The sequence below is a fragment of the Triticum aestivum genome, chromosome 6A (genome assembly GCF_018294505.1).
Source record: "Triticum aestivum cultivar Chinese Spring chromosome 6A, IWGSC CS RefSeq v2.1, whole genome shotgun sequence".
Lineage (NCBI taxonomy): Eukaryota > Viridiplantae > Streptophyta > Magnoliopsida > Poales > Poaceae > Triticum > Triticum aestivum.
In genome coordinates, this window is record NC_057809.1 from 55,278,990 (window position 1) to 55,297,734 (window position 18,745).

The 18,745-nt window shown below is 47.3% G+C and overlaps 2 protein-coding genes and 1 pseudogene across 3 annotated transcripts; 2 read left to right on the plus strand and 1 right to left on the minus strand.

Annotated features, from left to right (window-relative positions):
• Positions 1–2,008: 2,008 nt before the first annotated feature.
• LOC123131976 (light-harvesting complex-like protein 3 isotype 2, chloroplastic) lies at positions 2,009–4,071 on the plus strand. Its single transcript, XM_044551716.1, has 3 exons — positions 2,009–2,489; positions 3,335–3,472; positions 3,645–4,071. Exons 1-3 carry the CDS (start codon positions 2,117–2,119, stop codon positions 3,890–3,892), a joined length of 759 nt encoding a protein of 252 aa, XP_044407651.1. The 5' UTR covers positions 2,009–2,116; the 3' UTR covers positions 3,893–4,071.
• Positions 4,072–4,594: 523 nt separating this feature from the next.
• Positions 4,595–9,096, minus strand: LOC123131975 (general transcription and DNA repair factor IIH subunit TFB4). 2 transcript variants are annotated; one of them, XR_006464443.1, is made up of 11 exons: positions 8,856–9,096; positions 8,691–8,779; positions 8,223–8,493; positions 8,090–8,136; positions 7,789–7,826; positions 7,657–7,702; positions 7,397–7,450; positions 7,214–7,304; positions 6,319–6,395; positions 5,701–5,796; positions 4,595–4,992 (listed from the first exon to the last, which is right to left on the minus strand). XR_006464443.1 is itself a non-coding variant. In XM_044551715.1 (11 exons), exons 1-11 carry the CDS (start codon positions 8,884–8,886, stop codon positions 4,932–4,934), a joined length of 879 nt encoding a protein of 292 aa, XP_044407650.1. In that variant the 5' UTR covers positions 8,887–9,096; the 3' UTR covers positions 4,595–4,931. The 2 variants fall into 2 exon arrangements, 1 of the variants encoding a protein (XP_044407650.1); XM_044551715.1 differs by having other exon boundaries at positions 7,214–7,282.
• A 1,453-nt stretch (positions 9,097–10,549) lies between these two features.
• The window catches only part of LOC123131978 (uncharacterized), a 62,699-nt pseudogene continuing 54,503 nt past the window's right edge, over positions 10,550–18,745 (plus strand).

Sequence of the window (18,745 nt, forward strand, 5' to 3'; positions counted from 1 at the left end):
TCGATGATGGCACGCCGTTGGCTTATTCTGTGTGTGGTCGTGGAAGTGTTGTTGTTTTGGAGATGGTGATAGTGATGTGTGAGTTACTCGCCATACCTGCTTGTTTTCTTTTGTTTTTTTTTCTCTTTTGCGATCAGCCATACCTGCTTGTTGATCAGCCCTTTTAGCCTTTTCGTATGTGGCTGCTTCTCGTTGGGATGTCGTTGCCACACGACGGTACTCGGGATTGTGGCCGAGCAATCCTGTAAACCTCAAGCATACGCGTGCCTTCATTGTTAAAAGCATGTGAGCACGCTACACGGACCTACACGTATCCGTTTACAGCATTTTTTTTAGTTCGTTTACATCATATTAACTGGCACGACTGACCATGTCGTGCTCGTTTACTAAGAACATTGAACCAAATTGTGCTTTCATGCCCCAGGGAAAAAGTAGAAGAATTTCAGGAAAGGAAAAAGTTGAGACGTAATTAGCCTAAAGACATAGGCAATGCGGATCATCAAATGGATATCATCAAATATCCATGGACACGTCATCCAATCGTGTCCTCCAAATTTTCATATTCGTTTTGTTTCCTCCTCTTTTTATCAAATCTATCTTGATAAATAGCAATTCGATCCTACATTTAAATAGTTGCAAACAAATGATACCATTAGCAAACATGTATGTTTATCAAGTTGTTTACATCCTTCGAAACCCAGAAGCAAAAAGAATTGGCTGTCTCGGCCAAATGCCTCAAGTTTCAGCCCCCCCTCCTTTTGTAAACAAATGGAACACATACAACAACATGAACCAAAACTTACAAGCTCGAGCAGTGACGGCCACTTGGCCATGGATTATGCGCCTCACAAAACTTATCGACAGCCTCTTGAACAGTGTATCATCGACTTCAGATTGCGGTCATGGATCACTTGCTGTAGGGGTTATAGTGCTTTTGCTCATGATAGAAATCAAGCACACTTTGCTGAAAAAGCAAGCCCTTTTGCTCCTTCCTTGAAGCGGGTCAACACTTATGCCCAACCATGCCAAACACAACAATTCACCCTTTCTATTCGAGCACGACAAGCCCCGCTTTTTCTTTGCGTTCGCATCGGGCACGCCCGACTGTTGGGTGTCCACTGACGTCTCTTGCTCCGACTGCGGCGAGTAGCGGTCCTCAACTTGTCTGTCTTCGTGGACGCCGTCATTATGGATCATGTTCATCATCGCCTTGTCGAGTTTGGGAAGGAATTCCGTGAAAAGTGACAACGCATTGCCAGTCCAGGTCTCCATGGACGGAAACTACGACTAGAGGAGCGTTTGCGACTCGGCGAACAAGTAGTCGTTGTTGAGGTTGATGGTGTACGGTGGAGGGTGGCCGAAGGTGGAGCTGAAGAAAACGGCGTAGTGCTACATCGATTGTTGTGTGTTGGGCTGACTGTACCGTGTGGTGGCGTAGTAGTATGACGCCTTGTACTGGGTGGGCCAGGGCTGCGATTGCCCGTGAGTCACCAACACGGCAGTCCTATGTGGAGGAATTGGAGCTCCATCCTAAGCGGCCATGTGTGCCTTCTTCTTCGCCCTCTCCTTCACGTGTCGTCCTTGCGTAGCGTTGACGCTATTGCATTGTTGGGAGTTCTTCCGGTCTGACAAGACCTCGAATCTCGTGACATGGGCGGGATTGAGAGAGGAGGGATTGTCAAATTGTGCGGACATTGGCTTGGTTTTGGGTGGGTCCTGATTGTCAGGGTTTGATGTGGCAAACGTATAAACTCCCCCGATTTAGGATCAGACCGTGGGATTTCGGGCGGCCGGACCAACCCAGCCTGATTTGGTGATACCGTTCAGTCCAAACATTTGCGTGTGTTTTGATGACTCGCGTTGAAGATGCCCTAACCCGTTTGCATTATTATTTGCCAACAAAGTGTTGTGTGCGCCACCACGAGGCACACGTGGGACGAGGCCCCATCCAGACCGTCCACGTAGGCCACGCCACCTCAGCAAAAAGGCAAAGCATAAGACACGCGGTCCGTGTGCTGTGTCCAAGCCCCTCTCTCTTGCTCTCAGTCTATCCTCAAGGGGAAGAAGGGATAGAGTGGGGAGCGGAGCTCAGCTCACTTCAGCGGGAGCTCTACTCATGGCCATGGCGACCTCCACCTTCTCCCCGCACCCGCTCTCGCTCAAGCCCCAGCTCGGCCCCAGGCCCCACCGCCTCCACCTCGCCCCCTTCCCGCGCCTCCGCTCCCACCGCCGCCTCGCCGCCGCCGGGGAGGCCCCCGTCGAGGCGCCGCCCAAGCCCGCGGAGGCGGATCCCTCCCCCGCCGCGTCCAACGGGTCCGCGGCAGCCGCACCCGCCGCTGCCGCTCCCGCTGCTCCGGTCGCCGCGGCCAAGGCCGAGGCGGTGGCGTCGCCCAAGTTCCAGGACTCGAGGTGGGTCAACGGGACCTGGGACCTCAGCCGGTTCGGCAACACCGGCGGCGCCGTCGACTGGGACGCCGTCATAGACGCCGGTGAGATTGCCGCCCGCCCCCTTCATGCTGCTGCTAGCTAAGTAGCAGTGGACATGCTGCTGCTAGCTAAGTAGCAGTGGACAGTAAGCTAAGCATGTCACAGCATTTTATCCGGATCCGGATGGGGAATTATAGACGGGATTGCACTTATGCCAATAGAGCAAGTACATGCATTTTCCTTGAGGATTCTAGTAATGGTTGCGCGATGCGAGCGACGCCTTTTGATGTCGAATGTCCTCGATGCATATGATGGATGCGAGCAGCGCCTTTCGGAAATCGCACGTTAGCTTTCCGGTTCAGTTGCTGCTAGCGTGCTTGATGAGATAATGCTCAGGATGACACAAACTGAAGCAGAGGGATTTGCAGCTATATATATGTGCTATACTCTCCATGGGTGTCTAGGCCTATCCGAGCGTGTTGCGCATTATTCGTAGAGCTAGCGGCTCCCATATTCTCCGCAGCGAAGCGGAATTTTTGCATGGGCTCGATGCCTCCGTATGCATCACTCCATTTCTCAAGAGTGTTATAGATGGCAAGGTTCGACAAGTAGACAGTTCCAATTGGGAAATCACCAATTTATATGTAAAGTAGCTCTCACATCAAAGTAGGAGTACTAACTAAAGTTATAACTGTTTTCAAAATTCAAATCGATATATTTTCTGAACTAATTCCAAATTGGGCCATCTTGCCAACTGTTTTACATTTCTGCAGTGTTCCTGCATGAAGTGGCTACTTGTTGATCATGCAGAAGCTTGTGCCACTTGTCGAACTGCTGCAGTGAACGGGACAAACATTGCATTCCTGACAATCTGATGAGGCTGAATGGCATCTTTGTTTGTTTCCAGAGGCCAGGAGGAGGAAATGGCTGGAAGATTCCCCGGAGGCAAGTAGCAGCGAAGACGCCGTTGTGTTCGACACTTCGATTATCCCATGGTGGGCATGGATCAAGCGGTTCCATCTCCCTGAAGCCGAGAAGCTAAATGGTTATTCTTGAATCCTTTCGGTTTAAATAACAGAATTATGTGCTTTCGGTCGATACAAACTGCTGGTGTAAACGGGCGGTATGGCATTGGAAAGAACAGTACATTCATATCTATCTACACCTTTTGGCTTTTCATTTCACATCTTCTAATGATATAACCAATGTCTATGCAGGCCGTGCTGCCATGGTGGGCTTCTTCATGGCTTACTTTGTCGATAGCTTGACGGGCGTGGGGCTCGTCGACCAAATGGGCAACTTCTTCTGCAAAACCCTGCTGTTTGTTGCTGTGGCTGGGGTGCTGCTGGTCAGGAAAAACGAGGACATCGACAATCTGAAGAAGCTCATCGACGAGTCGACATTCTACGACAAGCAATGGCAGTCAACTTGGCAAGATGATTCCCCTTCCGGGCCAAAGAAATAGCTCTGAAGTTGAATTTTGCGGTGGCTGAGGGGCAATGCGGACTTTCCTCCTTATGTTGTACTGTTTCTTTTATCAGCCTTCTTTTTCAACAAACTTTGTAATAACTATGCCATCTTGTAAAAAGTATCAACTCAGTTATGTGCTAGAGCCTAGAGGTAAATGCTTCTGCGGGTTATTTAGCTGAACGTTTTACTGCTGCATATCGTTGCAGGGTTACAAGTCAAAATCTTGGAGGATTTGTAGCTCTTGGATGCCACACACCCCTATATGAATATAGCACTAAGAAAATAACAGGAAATTTCAAAAAAATCTGAAATTTTGAAATATCAAACTAGGTGCCCATTGTACACCCATGTTCTGTTTCGTGAAGAATGGATGCCCGTGGTAATCTCGGTAAAAAGGTAAAAAAAATCTATGTATAGGGAAAAAATTGAATGGATCATATGTCGGATCGTATTTTCTTCGCCATGGATACCACAGGCACCCATTCCCTAGAAAACTTAATACAGGTGTACAACGGGCACCCAGGTTTGATATCCCAAAATTTACTTCTCTTTTTTGAATTTTTCTGATATTTTTTTAATGCTATATTCATATAGGGGTGTGCGGCACCTGAGAGCTGCAATGCATTTTCCGTTATCTAACTTCCAACATTATTTTGCATCAGCTTAGCAAGATATCAAGTTCGCTCCCAAAGAAGAGTGAAATTTAAGAAGTTGATCTAATTTCCATCATTGTTTTGCATCAGCTTAGCAAGGTTTCAAGTGGTACATTCAGGGCAAAGCTCCCAAAGAAGAATGAAGTAGTACCAAAACTAATGTGCATTTCTCAATCGGGATAATGTCCACAAAATTGCACTCCAGTTTCCCTAGTTAATACATTGACAGCCCTTCGAATATACACACGCGATCCCCTCCTTGCAGCGATTCAGCTTGTAGAAAAACGATGATGGTACGAGATTAGATATTGTAAGCCATCAAAGGAAGTTCAATTCTGAAAGGCCCAGTATGCAGTCTGGCAGTTCCCTGTCTACAGACTACTACTGCCTTTGATCTGGCAAGGAATTCAAATCCGGCATGCTGACACGGCTGAATTCTGACCTGCAAAGGTAGCACATAAAATTAAACCTTCTGTTGTTGCATCGGGGTAACTATGTTATTACACCACATCAGAGAAAGCGGTAACAACTTTACAAAAACAAACTGAAAGTACAACATTTTGCAGCTGAAGGGAATAGTATGAGAGGTAATATTGCAAACAATGGTAACCTGCTGGGCCGAGCCTATTTCATGACATCTTGACACCAAAAATAAATAATTGCAAAGGTATTTTAAGTAGGCATAATATTAAATCAAATGTGAAAGGAGCGCACAAAGGACAAAGCTCAATGTATTGCTGTTCAAGTAGACAAGTAAATTGAGTAGATTAAACATGCATCTAAATTTCTCTTCCCAGGGAAAATGTTAGCAATGCTACATTGTGGGCAATGAGATTTCAATCTAGGATAAAATTCAGGAACGAATACTCCGACTTGGATGGAGAGGGACAGCCGGGAAAGAAAGCAGAGAAACATATTCAGATATCACACTCTGGGTACATGGAAAAGAGAGCACTGATTATTACTCCCTACGTCCGGAATTATTTGTTGTAGAAATGGATAAAAATGGATGTATCTAGAACTAAAATATGTCTTGATACATCCATTTCTCCGACAAGTATTTCGGGACAGAGGGAGTACTAAAAGTAAAATTAAACCTCTCCTGAAGAAATACAAGAAATAATTATAAAAAAATAAAGCTATAACTTACCCACAGGTCGAACATTTCTTATGGTACTTGCAGAATATTGATAAGCAAACTGAACAAACATATCCCATGTCAATAGTCTTCTTGTGGCAGAAACATCTGTGGAGCATTAAAACAAGTTAAAGAGGCTGTTGACTGTCAATGACATCAGCAAACTGAGCGGAACTAAGAACAATATGAAACCTTAATTTGGTATCCCAACCAGACCTTTGGTAAAGTACAACTTCAGAAACAAATCAGCTGTCTGTTCCTCATAATTTGGCATAGTTGAAAAAGAGCGCCTAGGCATGTGCTTAAGCACGCCTAGGCTCTAGGCGATAGCAAAATGCCTGGCGCTTAATTATGCTTAATGTGCACATAACTGTGCTTAAGCACATGCTTTGGTCAGAAAAGCTCAAGGCAGTGGCAAAACACACAATTAACGCCTAGCGCTTTTTAAAACTTAAATGCATGACTTTTGCAGCTTTGCTGTAGTATTATGCCATGTTAACAACTTTATAGCTAGCACCTCAGATTATGTGATAAAGACTCTTGAAATACCAGTTCACTTGATCCCTCGAAGATAATATTGCAGCAGAAACAGATATATGCTTAGCTGAGAGAAAACTGAAAATAACTTACGAGGCACGGAAATCCACTCCCAGGGTCTTAGGGAGGCGCAGAAAAGTTCTCGAGTGCAAGTCCGTTGCAAATACAGCCTGCATATTTGCTGAATGAGTCATGAACTCAAGATAACTAATCACTTGTACTTAGATAAAAGTAATCACACAAAAAATATAATGTAGGCGGACACAGAGGGGAACCCATTTTTTTCTCGAGAAACTGAGGGGAACCATTTCGAAAACAAGTAAACAGACAAAATCCCGTATACTGCCAAAGCCACTGAAACAAGAGATTTGCATCACAATACAATCAGTACACACTCTGTCAGACCATGTATGGATACCCAACTCAGATTTACTATATAATAAGTGTCAAACTAATTCACAAACATACGGTGTCATAACCTAGATAGTGTTTCTATTATCTAGTGTTTCTAATACCAATTGAAACAGAAAGCTCTTGACTCCAACACAAACGTATCATTAGCGCAACCTATAAGCATATCTGTGCATTCAAATATGGAAGGCAAATTGGTATACTTGTTAGGGTGATAGGGAACTTCTCTGTTCAGTTTGCAGAAAAAGAAAAGGTGACGATGCGATGGGATTAGCAGATGAACATAGCCTGTGATTGTGTGTTTGGCCTTATAGCCTAGCTGGATTCCAAATAATTTTAGATGATCAGTTCTTATATGCCACCTGTACACAACTTCCAATGGAACATTACATGCAGATTTTTGTCATATTCTCCTTTCCATATTATATTATGTAAAACATGACGGAAGAGACTGTGAGCATAAAAAAAAAAGGATACCACAAGCTTCATATGATTATATCACACCTCTAGAATGATAAAGTTGTCGCACTGCAGAAGAAAATAACTGAGTTGTGTGGTAGAAGGCAAAATAACTTACAGCAAGGTATTGAAATAGACCACTTAGTTCTTGGGGCTTCATATAAACTCCCCCTGTTATATATGAAGCCTGTGAAATGCGACAACAATATCTAATTAGCAAGGAAAAGAAAGTGTTATGCGGGCAACACTTGGAAATGATGATATAATCAGTAAAACGCAAGAGGGCACCAAAGAATATCACCTGCTGCAAGAAAGCAGAGTCTTGTGTCCCCACGATACATGTATCAATTGGAACCTACAAGATTTGTTAAATGTTTTGAGTAAGATACCATGGAAGTAGCCAGTGAAAGATTTAAACAATTAAACTATTGATGTATGTCAACATGTTACTGTTGCTTGCGGTTCGAACGTACTAAAATTCCACAACTTGAAAAGTAACAGAGTAAATCACAACAAAAAGAAACAGCCAAGGAACCCAAATCCAGGCAGTTCATGTAATACCATGGAACGCTGTGCCGAAAATATTGAATTCATCACTGCCACATATCTGCAGATCGTCTGGTCAAGTAAGAATAAGTCGAAGAAAATATATACGTGCATGAAAATGCAGTACTGAGGAAGAAGTATGCGTACTGTTCAGGTCCATCTGGAGAACCTTGCAGGCACAAAATCTGCATTTCATGTTAGCATAAGAGATGGTGCTAAGGTATTTTATGTGTAAGAATACCGACTAAAAGAATTCAAAAGAACAAATATCAATAGTGTCATCAACTACGAGCCAGGTTGTTATCAGTCTATTGAGTATTTTTTGTCAGTCAATTATGCCCATTGCAATCAAGTACGCTAACTGATACACTATCCCTTGTACATAATTTCATAAGTAAATACCAAAAGGGGCCAAAACCAAGTATCACAGAAAAGAACGTGTACTCACCCGAGGCTGTGGATGCCGAGTACCAGACCGAAAAATCCTCTGTATATCTGAACATCACATATTATTAAGGACACAAATGCACCAAGGTAAAGAGGAAAATGCACAACGAGGAAGAAACTTGATCATAGGATACAGCACAGAGCAAGGGACAGCGCGCCAGAAAACAGCGACGCGGCACCGCCATCAGCAACGGTGCCATTGCTGGCAGTCTCACGAGCATCCTGCTTAATGAACTCCTCCATCTTGCGGCTCGCCTTGCCCAAGGTTTCAGCAACATCTGCCGTGCCTCCGGCATAAGCATTGCCCGAGTCGAAGACGTAGGCGCAGGAGCTGACACCCGCGGCGATGATGACCACGTGGTTGAGGTTGCTCAGCAGCAGGAGCGAGTTCACGAAGTGGATCAGCTGCACCCGCACAGAACTCAGTAAATAACATCGAAGGATGAAGCACTTGAAGAAACGGAAACTAAAATCAAACCAAATTGGTTAGATCAGGGGAGAGCCGGCCCCGCTATATGCTCCCCAAATGCCTACGAATCGAAAGGGGAAGCGGGTAGCGGGGAGGAGAGGGTTAGGGTTTCAGGAGCACCGCCGTCGCGTACGTGGGACAAGAAGTCGGCGAAGGGGAGCGCGGCGCCGGCCCAGAAGAAGGGGTTGGTGTCGACGACCACCACCACGAGGCTGACGTCATCTGCGAGGCGTGTTATCGGTCAGCTCGAGCGACGCGGGGTCGTCGCGGAAGACGGCGAGGAGAGAGGGGTGCGTACCGGAGTAGAGCTTGGAGTGCGCGGAGGTCATCGCCGCCGGCGGAGACGGAGCTGGGGCGCTCAGTGGTCAGCGGCGGCCGGTGGTTGGCTCTAACGGGGCTCCGGTTCGCGGAGCGGCGCCCACGCTTGCTCGTGGGCGCGGCCGGGGGACGGGGAGCTGGGCGGCGCCGGCGGCGGTGGAGGGGGAGATGAGCTGTGTGGCCTGTGGAGAGGGGCTTCGACTTAGAAACAGGCCGGCGGTCTCAGAAGAGATACTGGCCCAACCAAGCCCTGTGCTCCAGGCCCGGTCGGTGGGTTCACGTGTCGCTGAGGCCCGCTAAACACTAATAGGCTGGCCGGTGAGTATGCATGGCCCAAAATACGTACTAGTAATTGCAATCGTCAAAGAGATCAAACTAGAGCAACTCTTTTTAATTGTAATTTTATTTTTGAAGGTCGTGTGCCCAATGTTAACGCCCTTAATTTAGCTAGATTTTCTTTATTTTTAGCTTCTCGTCATGTCTGATTTGATCAATCACATGACACAAATTGTATCCCACTAGTTGTGGTATTTGATCAATGGAGATTGGCTTTATCCCTTAAAATGAGACGTCGGGGCGTAGTGGCACATGGTAAACGAAAAAAGTTTAAAATAAACCTTGAACTTGTAGACGGAAGTTAAATTCTCTCTCTATTAAAATTAAACAAGAGCTAAATGAGACTCTGCATTTCTAATCTTTGAAATCAGCACACCAAATTTTCCGATCCTGGTCTACTTTGAACCTTGTGAGATTTGTTTATGTGGCAAGTTAAATCGGGCTGGCCCATTAGCGCCTCACGCGCTCGCTCTGCTCCGTTTTTTCCTTCTATTTTGTTCCCTATGGTTTTTCTTTGTTTTCTCATTGTTTGGGGGTTTCTTTTTTTCTTGCATTATAGTTCATTTTTTCCACTGATTTTCTTTGTTTTTCTTTCTTTGTTACACTTTTTCCTTCATTATTGTTCATTTCCCCCCTTCATTATAGTCCATTTTGTTCCCTGTGTTTTTTGTTTTCTTTGGCCAGCCATCCCGTGCGGCAACCCCCCCCCCCCTACCCGTAAAAAAAACCTCCAACTTCCCTATCCCTTCTTCGCCGCCGGCCACCAGCACTCTCCTCTGCCGTGACCCACCCCAACACACACACACCGCAATCCTGCCGTCCGCGGTCGGCCACCACCACTCTTCGTCGTCGGAACCACCTCCGCTGCCTGGGCTATTATGCCTGGCTGCGTTTTTTGGGGGCAAACAATCTCAAGGGAGCCGGAGGCGGAAGAAGAGTCGATTTCCTTGTGCAGTCCAGACAAAAAGGGGATCGATTTCGGTTTGTGCGGCAAGCGCAATCGAAAAGGATTATTTTTTTATTTGGATTCTATCTGTTGAGAAGTTGTAATCAGGGCCCTCCTCCCTTTCCCCTTTTGGAGTAGTGCCGGCCATCAATAAATCGAGGAGTGGGAGGAGCACGAGGTGGCCCTCATTGATCGAATAAGTTGGCCTCTTCTATTTCACGGATGATTAGTCTGCTTTGTTGCGCCGGCCAATGAGTAGATAGAGGAGGATAAGGAGCCTGGTGATCACAGGCGTCCGCCGTTGTCACAGACATCAGCAAGGCCAGTTTTTATCCGATCAGTGCCGTGTCCCAACATCAGTAAGGACAATTCAATTTTTGACGCGATCAGCCATGAAGAACAAGAACGGTCGTCGCAGACGCAATGTAAGCCTTTCTTATTTTGTGCTTGATGTTTGTCTTGTTGGGGAACGCAGTAATTTTAAAAATTTCCTACGCACACGCAAGATCATGGTGATGCATAGCAACGAGAGGGGAGAGTGTTGTCTACGTACCCTCTTAGACCGGAAGCGGAAGCGTTAGCACAACGCGGTTGATGTAGTCGTACGTCTTCACGGCCCGACCGATCAAGCACCGAAACTACGACACCTTCGAGTTCTAGCACACGTTCAGCTCGATGACGATCCCCGGACTCCGATCCAGCAGAATGTCGGGGAAGAGTTCCATCAGCATGACGGCGAGGTGACGATCTTGATGTTCTACCGTCGCAGGGCTTCGCCTAAGCACCGCTACAATATTATCGAGGATTATGGTGGAGGAGGGCACCGCACACGGCTAATAGATCTCAAGGATCAATTGTTGTGTCTTTGGGGTGCCCCCCTGCACCCGTATATAAAGGAGCAAGGGAGGAGGAGGCCGGCCCTAGGAGGGGGCGCGCCAAGTGCGGAGTCCTACTAGGACTCCCTAGTCCTAGTAGGATTCCACCTCCCATATGGAATAGGAAAAGAGGAAGGGAAAAGGAGAAGGAAGGAAGGGGGCACCCCTCTTCCCTAGTCCAATTCGGACCAGACCAAGGGGAGGGGTGCGGCCACCCTTGAGGCCCTTTTCCTTCTTTCCCGTATGGCCCAATAAGGCCCAATACGTATTCCCGTAACTCTCCGGTACTCCGAAAAATACCCGAATCACTCGGAACCTTTCCGATGTCCGAATATAGTCGTCCAATATATCGATCTTTACGTCTCGACCATTTCGAGACTCCTCGTCATGTCCGCGATCTCATCCGGGACTCCGAACTCCTTCGGTACATCAAAACTCATAAACTCATAATATAACTGTCATCGAAACCTTAAGCGTGCGGACCCACGGGTTCGAGAACAATGTTGACATGACCGAGACATGTCTCCGGTCAATAATCAATAGCGGAACCTGGATGCTCATATTGGCTCCCACATATTCTACGAAGATCTTTATCGGTCAGACCGCATAACAACATACGTTGTTCCGTTTGTCATCGGTATGTTACTTGCCTGAGATTCGATCGTCGGTATCTCAATACCTAGTTCAATCTCGTTACCGGCAAGTCTCTTTACTCGTTCCGTAATACATCATCCTGCAACTAACTCATTAGTTGCAATGCTTGCAAGGCTTAAGTGATGTGCATTACCGAGAGGGCCCAGAGATACCTCTCCGACAATCAGAGTGACAAATCCTAATCTTGAAATACGCCAACCCAACAAGTACCTTCGGAGACACCTGTAGAGCACCTTTATAATCACCCAGTTACGTTGTGATGTTTGGTGGCACACAAAGTGTTCCTCCGGTAAACGGGAGATGCATAATCTCATAGTCATAGGAACATGTATAAGTCATAAAGAAAGCAATAGCAACAAACTAAACGATCAAGTGCTATGCTAACGGAATGGGTCAAGTCAATCACATCATTCTCCTAATGATGTGATCCCGTTAATCAAATGACAACTCATGTCTATGGTTAGGAAACATAACCATCTTTGATCAACGAGCTAGTCAAGTAGAGGCATACTAGTGACACTCTGTTTGTCTATGTATTCACACATGCATTATGTTTCCGGTTAATACAATTCTAGCATGAATAATAAACATTTATCATGATATAAGGAAATAAATAATAGCTTTATTATTGCCTCTAGGGCATATTTCCTTCATGTCCTTGACGTAATGTTCATCCTCAAAATTAAATACTGATAATTTGTTGTTCCAGCCAAATGCAATGCAGAAAGCAGCTCGCAAGGAAGCTAGTGCTGGCACGGAGACGGAGACGGAGACATGCTTAGCAAGGTGCCCAATGATCTTCTAGTCAACATTCTTGAGAGGGTGGACACGCTCGATGCAATAAGGTCCTATCCAAGCAAATGTTGAAGCTCCCCGCCATGTTCTCGCGCTTCTTCATAAGTTTTGATTCCATCCCAGCTTACCATGATAAAGCTCGTCTTCCCAGCCTCAGCCTCAGTGACGTGTTCCGAACCAACAGTGCTGTGGCTCATGTCACAGATAACATCTTGAGCACAAGGAGCCCGGCGATCACCATCAGAAAACTCAAAATCAGATTCTCTTGATGCAACAGGACTCTCTCACCATTGGCAAATCTGTGGCCTGCGCCATGGCAACCAACAAGGTTGAGGCAACCGAGTTTGAGATTGTAACGGAGAAGCCTTACAAGATATGCTCTTCTGCTGATCTCCTCCGCTATGGGAAGCAGTTCAATGATTTTGTTGTTGTTTGTCCGGATGCATTTGCTGGCCTTAGGCGCCTGTGGCTGCGCAATATGAGCTTTGGTGAACTGGACATTCCCAACATCCTCAGCACTTGCAATCTCTTGGAGTATTTGGGTTTAAGCCATTGCGACTCGGGGATCCATTCTGTGCTGCAAGTAGAGCATGCCCAACTTGTTGAGCTCCAAGTTGACAATGGGAAATTTGAGAGAGTTGAGCTGATATGTCTACCGAAACTCCAACGGGTGACCTATACTAATTGGTCCTCTTATGAAGATCCCATGTATTTTGGTTTTGTGCCACAACTTTCAAAGCTGAGCCTTATTAAAATTGGCGTCGGTTCACAGAAGACCCTTGAGTTAAGTCAGCTACTTGCTAATGTTCCTTCCATAAGTGAACTATATCTGGATTTTAGAAGTGAGAAGGTACCCATCAGTCATTTGAATCATATCTTTCCATTCTCATACTATGTAATGACTGTTATATGTAGCAATAGTAAGAGGGGCGGAGCCAGGATTTAGACATAGGGGGGGCCAAGACGATGGTAAATCCAAAAAAAATTTGCTTCACAAACTACCTAATAGTTTTATATCCAAGTATCATTCACATTTTATTTTACCTAGATACACACAATTTTTTTAATAGAAAGATTGTAAGGGAACGCCCTACAGTATAATTGGTGCAACAAACCCAAATTGCAAGTACCAAGCCTTGAACCTGGGTCGGTGGGAAGGGATCAGCCCCTTCCCACCACTAGGCTCGAACGTGTCTAGGTATAGCTAATATAGGTCAATAATTCCATATACGCATCAAGAAGTTGATATTCAAACTACTCCAAAATATGACATGACATGCCTTGCTACAAAACATTGTCATATGGAAATTTACGATATACAGAAAATAACAATTATTTTATACATGTCTGAATGAAAAACCATCACTAGTATTATAAAATTTGGTTGTTGTATTGTGACGCCCCCGATTTGACCGTACACTAATCATACACACAAACGTGTACGATCAAGATCAGGGACTCACGGGAAGATATCACAACACAACTCTACAAATAAAATAAGTCATACAAGCATCATATTACAAGCCAGGGGCCTCGAGGGCTCGAATACAAGAGCTCGATCATAGACGAGTCAGCGAAAGCAACAATATCTGAGTACAGACATAAGTTAAACAAGTTTGCCTAAAGAAGGCTAGCACAAACTGGGATACAGATCGAAAGAGGCGCATGCCTCCTGCCTGGGATCCTCCTAAACTCCTCCTGGTCGTCGTCAGCGGGCTGCACGTAGTAGTAGGCACCTCCCGAGTAGTAGTAGTCGTCATCAACGGTGGCGTCTGGCTCCTGGACTCCAATGACTGGTTGCAACAATCGGATATAGGAAAGGGGAAAAGAGGGAGAAAAACAACCGCGAGTACTCATCCAAAGTACTCGCAAGCAAGGAGCTACACTACATATGTATGCATTGGTATCAAATGGAATAAGGGTATCATATGTGGACTGAACTGCAGAATGCCGGAATAAGAGGGGGATAACTAGTCCTGTCGAAGACTACGCTTCTGGTAACCTCCACCTTGCAGCAGGAGAAGAGAGTAGATGGTAAGTTCACCAAGTAGCGTCGCATAGCATAATCCTAACCGATGATCCTCCCCTCGTCGCCATGTGAGAGAGCGACCACCGGTTGTATCTCGCACTTGGAAGGGTGTGTTTTATTAAGTATCCGGTTCTAGTTGTCATAAGGTCAAGGTACAACTCCAAGTCATCCTGTTACCGAAGATCATGACTATTCGAATAGATTAACTTCCCTGCAGGGGTGCACCACATAACCCAACACGTTCGATCCCATTTGGCCGGACACACTTTCCTGGGTCATGCCCGGCCTCGGAAGATCAACACGTCGCAGCCCTACCTAGGCACAATAGTGAGGTCAGCACGCCGATCTAAATCCTATGGCGCAGGGGTCTGGGCCCATTGCCCATTGCACACCTGCACGTTGCGTACGCGGCCGGTGAGAAAACCTAGCCTCCCTTATACAAGAGTAGGCGTTCCAGTCCAACCCGGCGCGCGCCGCTCAGTCGCTGACGTCACGAAGGCTTCGGCTGATACCACGACGTCGAGTGCCCATAACTGTCCCCGAGTAGATGGTTAGTGCGTATAGGCTAGTAGCCAGACTCAGATCAAATACCAAGATCTCGTTAAACATGTTATTTTGAAATAACCACGAAAGCCGACCAGGGCCAGGCCCACCTCTCTCCTAGGTGGTCTCAACCTGCCCTGTCGCTTCGCCACAAAGATCCACTCAGAGGGCCGTCGGGACAAACGTCCTTTCGGACCCAATCCGTGAATCACTCACGGGTACTCCTACGAGCCGACCCGTCTTTAGTCACCACAAGTATCATATATTATGTATATGTATATACCCGTGATCAACTCCCGAGTGATCACGGCCTGATAGTATAGCATGGCAGATGGACAAGAATGTATGGCCACTGATGATAAACAAGCATCCTATACTAAGCATTAGGATTGCAGGTAAAGGTAACAACAGTAGTAGCAAGGACAGGCTATGCATCAGGATAGGATTAACGGAAAGCAGTAACATGCTACACTACTCTAATGCAAGCAGTATAGAGAGTAGAGTAGGCGATATCTGGTGATCAAGGGGGGGCTTGCCTGGTTGCTCTAGCAAGTAAGGGTCGTCAACAACGTAGTCGGACGAGGCACCAGCAGCAGCGTCAGCCCCGTAGTCTACCGGAGAGAAGAGGGGGAAGAAACAATGAATACAATGCAAACAGATGCATAACGATGCATGACATGACAAGTAGCAGTGCTAGGGGTGCCCTAACGCGGTATGAGGTGACACCGATGAAGGGGGGAAACATCCGGGAAAATATCCCCGGTGTTTTGCTTTTTCGGACAGAAGAATCGGAGGGGGAAAGTTGCGTGTTCACAATGCTAGGGATGCGTGGCAGACGAACGAGCTGCGTATCCGAGTTCGTCTCGTCGTTCTGAGCAACTTTCATGTACAAAGTATTTTCATCGGAGTTACGATTTATTTTACATTAAATTTCGAAGCTTTAAACATTTTCTAAAATTATTATTTTATTTAATTCGAAATTCAAATAAATACTAAATGCTATGGGTACATAGAGAAGTGTACCCATGGGTGTAATGTGTGGCTGACAATGGGCCAGGGTAAAAGTCAACAGTGCACAGTCAGCAGTTGACTCAGTCTACGTTGACTAGTCAACATGGTCAAAGGGCCCGCATGTCATGGACTGGTGTTAAACTATTTTAACTAATTGGTTCTATTTAGAAGTGGGACCCATATGTCAGTGGGACATGTGTTCAAATTATTTTAGTAAACAATTTACCTAGTGGGGGGCCATGTAATAGACTCAAAATGGGGTGGGTTAGTACTAGAGAGGGCTTAGTCCCTAATCTAATCAGGGCCGGTCTCCATGGCAATTGCCCAGCCGGTCACACACACACAGAACACCCATGGTGCTCTTGACCATGGTCAAGGCTATGGCCAGCAATAGCAGCTACAGCGAGAGTAGGTAGCAGCGGCAACCAGCGGCAATAGCAAAGAGCAGCAACTGCGGCAAGAGTAGCAGCGGTCAGAGCAAGGTGTTTATGGCGGGTCAGTTGCAGCTCGAGGGTGAGCAAAAGGAGCATCTAGGAAGCAGCTATAGGTCACTACAGGCACGACGGAAGACACTGGGAGGCTCAGAGAGCTCGGCAACGAGAGGCACGTCGTCCATGGCGACGGCGAGATTCGGCGCTTGCGGGGAGCGGTGATACATCATGGAATCGACGGGGAAATTAGGGGGAATCGCCGAGGAGCTCACCGCGGGTGAGGGAGTCCTGGATTAGGGGATGTTCGGATAGCCGAATTATACCTTCAGCCGGACTCCTGGACTATGAAGATACAAGATTGAAGACTCCATCCCGTGTCCAGAAGGGATTTTCCTTGGCGTGGAAGGCAAGCTTGGCGATACGGATGTTCAGATCTCCTACCATTGTAACCGACTCTATGTAACCCTAACCCTATCCGCTGTCTATATAAACCGGAGGGTTTTAGTCCGTAGGACAACATACACATCAACAATCATACCATAGGCTAGCTTCTAGGGTTTAGCCTCTGTGATCTCGTGGTAGATCAACTCTTGTAATACCCATATCATCAATATTAATCAAGCAGGACGTAGGGTTTTACCTCCATCGAGAGGGCCCGAACCTGGGTAAAACTTCGTGTCCCCTGCCTCCTGTTACCATCCGGCCTAGACGCACAGTTCGGGACCCCCTACCCGAGATCCGCCGGTTTTGACACCGACATTGGTGCTTTCATTGAGAGTTCCTCTGTGCCGTCGCCGTGAGGCCCGATGGCTTCTACGATCATCAATGGCGATGCAGTCTAGGGTGAGACCTTCCTTCCCGGACAGATCTTCGTCTTTGGCGGCTTCGCACTGCGGGCCGATTCACTCGGCCATCTAGAGCAGGTCGAAAGCTACGCCCCTGGCCATCAGGTCAGATTCAGAAGTTTAAACTACACGGCCAACATCCGCTGGGACTTGATCTTCGACGGATTTGAACCACTGCCGAGCGCGCCGCACTGTCACGACGAGCATGATCTAGCTCTGCCGCCGAACAGTGCCCTGGAGGCCGCACCCGCATCGGCTCCGACCCCTAGTTCGGAGCCGACCGTGCCGATTGAGGATGGGCGGTTGGACGCCACCTCGGGGGCTGCGATCCCAACGGCGACTGAGCCGAACACCAGCCCCGTACTCTGCAAGACTCGTGACTCCATGGAGCCGGATTCTTCTCCGGACTCCGAACCCTCCGCGCCCCTGCCAAGCGAATCCGATTGGGCGTCGATCATGGAGTTCACGGCCGCGGACGTCTTTTAGCACTCGCCTTTCGGCGATATCCTGAAATCACTGAAGTCTCTCTCGTTGTCAGGAGAGCCCTGGCCGGACTACGGTCATCAAGGTTGGGGTACGGACGATGAAGAAATTCAAAACCCACCCACCACCCACTTTGTAGCCACTGTCGACAACTTAACCGACATGCTCGACTTCGACTCCGAAGACATCGACGGTATGGACGCCGATGAAGGAGATGATGAAGAACCAGCGCCTACTAGGCCCTGGAAAGCCACCTCGTCATATGACATATACATGGTGGACACCCCAAAAGAGGGAGAGGGCAATGGAACAGCGGAGGATGACCCCTCCAAGAAACAACAAAAGCGTCGGCGTCAGCGGCGCCGCTCAAAATCCCGCCAACACAAAAACGACGATTCCAGCACGGGAGATAATAATACCCCGGAAAGCGCCGAAGAGCATCCCCCCGAGCAAGATTTAGCACAGGAGGATGGAGAAACCAGCCCTCATGAGAGAGCGGCCGACAGAGAGGTCGAGGACGATAATTGTATGCCTCCCTCAGAAGACAAGGCAAGCCTCGACGACGACGAATTCGCCGTGCCAGAGGATCCCATCGAACAAGAGCGTTTTCAACGCAGGCTTATGGCCACGGCAAGAAGCCTCAAGAAAAAATAGCAACAGCTTAAAGCTGATCAAGATCGGCTTGTCGATAGATGGACTGAAGTCCTTGCGGCCGAAGAGCATAAACCCGAACGCCCCTCCAAGTGCTACCCGAAGCGCAGGTTGCTACCCCGATTAGAGGAGGAAGCACTCGACGCGGCCGACAGGCCACCTCGTGGCCGCGACAGAGAGGCCTCATGGCCCTCCACCCAAGCCGCACCCCGTACCAAGGCACGGGAATATGCGCCGGACTTACGAGACATGTTGGAGGACAAGGCAAGGC